The sequence below is a fragment of the Macrotis lagotis genome, chromosome 3 (assembly GCF_037893015.1).
Source record: "Macrotis lagotis isolate mMagLag1 chromosome 3, bilby.v1.9.chrom.fasta, whole genome shotgun sequence".
Lineage (NCBI taxonomy): Eukaryota > Metazoa > Chordata > Mammalia > Peramelemorphia > Peramelidae > Macrotis > Macrotis lagotis.
The window spans coordinates 293,759,607-293,761,571 of NC_133660.1; the positions used below are offsets into that span (position 1 = coordinate 293,759,607).

Sequence of the window (1,965 nt, forward strand, 5' to 3'; positions counted from 1 at the left end):
CAAATTAGATATCAAAAATAGATGAATTCACATAGAAAGTCTTAGATAGATAATTCTCTTAAACATCAAATTAAATATCAAAAGTAGATGAATTCACATAGAAAGTCTTAGATAGATAATTCTCTTAAACATCAAATTAAATATCAAAAGTAGATGAATTCACATAGAAAGTCTTAGATAGATAATTCTCTTAAACATCAAATTAAATATCAAAAGTAGATGAATTCACATAGAAAGTCTTAGATAGATAATTCTCTTAAACATCAAATTAAATATCAAAAGTAGATGAATTCACATAGAAAGTCAGAGGTGGAAGAAATCTTTGAATAGTGAACAGAGCAGGAAATGATCTTAGACTTTAGAAAGTATTGTAAAGTAACAATATCTGATATAACAATATCTGATAACAATATCTAATACCGATTGATAAATAGAAAAGGTCAATGGAACATACAAGCCAAGAAAAGTAGAATGTGATATATTTCATAAGCACGAAAACTTATGTTACATAGGAAAGAACACTTTATTGGGCAGGAAATCATTAAAAAAGGGAAAAACAACTTGGATAAATTGTACTTAGACTAACATCTGATGCCATGTTCCACAAGTTCAAAATGAATGTGTTTAAGGTGATCTTTAAATATCCTTGAGCTTCTATGGTGTGATGGTTTCATTTTTCATTATATCTAGTAACTGTGTCAAATTTTCTAATTTGTTTTGGCAGGTGAGAGATGTCTTCTCCTGACACTCTTCAATTCAACCAATCCGGCCCCATCGAATTTGTGTTCCAAGTGTTTAACACTTCTCCCAGGATCCTGGCCCTCCTTTTCTGCTTCTTCCTCCTTCTCTATATTATGATTCTTTGTGGAAACACTGCCATCATATGGGCCGTGTTCACCCATACCTCCCTACATACCCCTATGTATTTCTTTCTGTCCAACCTTTCCTTCCTGGAGATCTGTTATACCACCACTCTGGTACCATTGATGCTCTCCAACATCTTTGGGTCCCAGAAACCCATCACATTGGCTGGTTGTGGGATACAAATGTTCTTTTTTGTAACCCTTGGTGGGACTGACTGTTTCCTATTGGCTGTCATGGCATATGACCGTTATGTGGCCATCTGCCATCCCTTGCACTATACTCTCATCATGACCCAGAAGCTGTGTACCCAGTTGGTGGTTGGCTCCCTGATCCTCGCTCTTTTCCTTGCCTTGCATCTCACATCCCTGGTCTTTACTTTGCCCTTCTGTGGCCAGCACAGGGTGATCAAACACTTCTTCTGTGATGTACCACCTGTTCTACGTCTGGCCTGTGCTGATACTCACATTCCCCAGGCAGTTGTCTATGTGGTAAGCATCTTTCTCTTGACCATCCCATTTCTGCTTATCTGCATCTCCTATGTTTTCATCACCAACACCATCTTACATATACATTCAGCTGAGGGCCGCCAGCGAGCCTTCTCCACTTGCTCCTCCCATCTCACTGTGGTCCTGATACAATATGGCTGTTGCAGTTTGGTCTATTTCCGACCTCCATCGAGCACTACGGAGGATGAAGATCGACAGCTTGCCTTGATCTATACCTTTGTCACCCCCCTGCTTAATCCCCTCATTTATACTCTTCGGAACAAGGATGTTAAATATGCTCTGAAGGGGGCAGCTAGGTGGTGCAGTGGATAGGACACCCACCCTGGAGTCAGGAAGACTTGAGTTCAAATCTGACCTCAATCCTTAAAACATAGCAAGTCACTTTTAACCCCATTGTCTTGCAAAAAAATTGCTCTGAAATAAGTCATGAGTAGTACTTGATAACCAGATCTACTCAGTATCAATCAATTAATTTAACAAATATTTATTATATGCTTATTATATAATAGATACTATACTAAGTATTGTGAATTTTTAAAAAATATTAATGATCTCTTCTTCAAGGAATTTAAATTCTAAAGGAATTTACCAACAA

General features: G+C 37.6%; 1 protein-coding gene across 1 annotated transcript; it reads left to right on the top strand.

The window, feature by feature from the left end:
- Window positions 1-731: 731 nt before the first annotated feature.
- Window positions 732-1,682, top strand: LOC141519515 (olfactory receptor 10Q1-like). The gene has a single exon (XM_074231737.1). The coding sequence runs from the start codon at window positions 732-734 to the stop codon at window positions 1,680-1,682; it is 951 nt and encodes a 316-aa protein (XP_074087838.1).
- The last annotated feature ends 283 nt before the right edge of the window (window positions 1,683-1,965 follow it).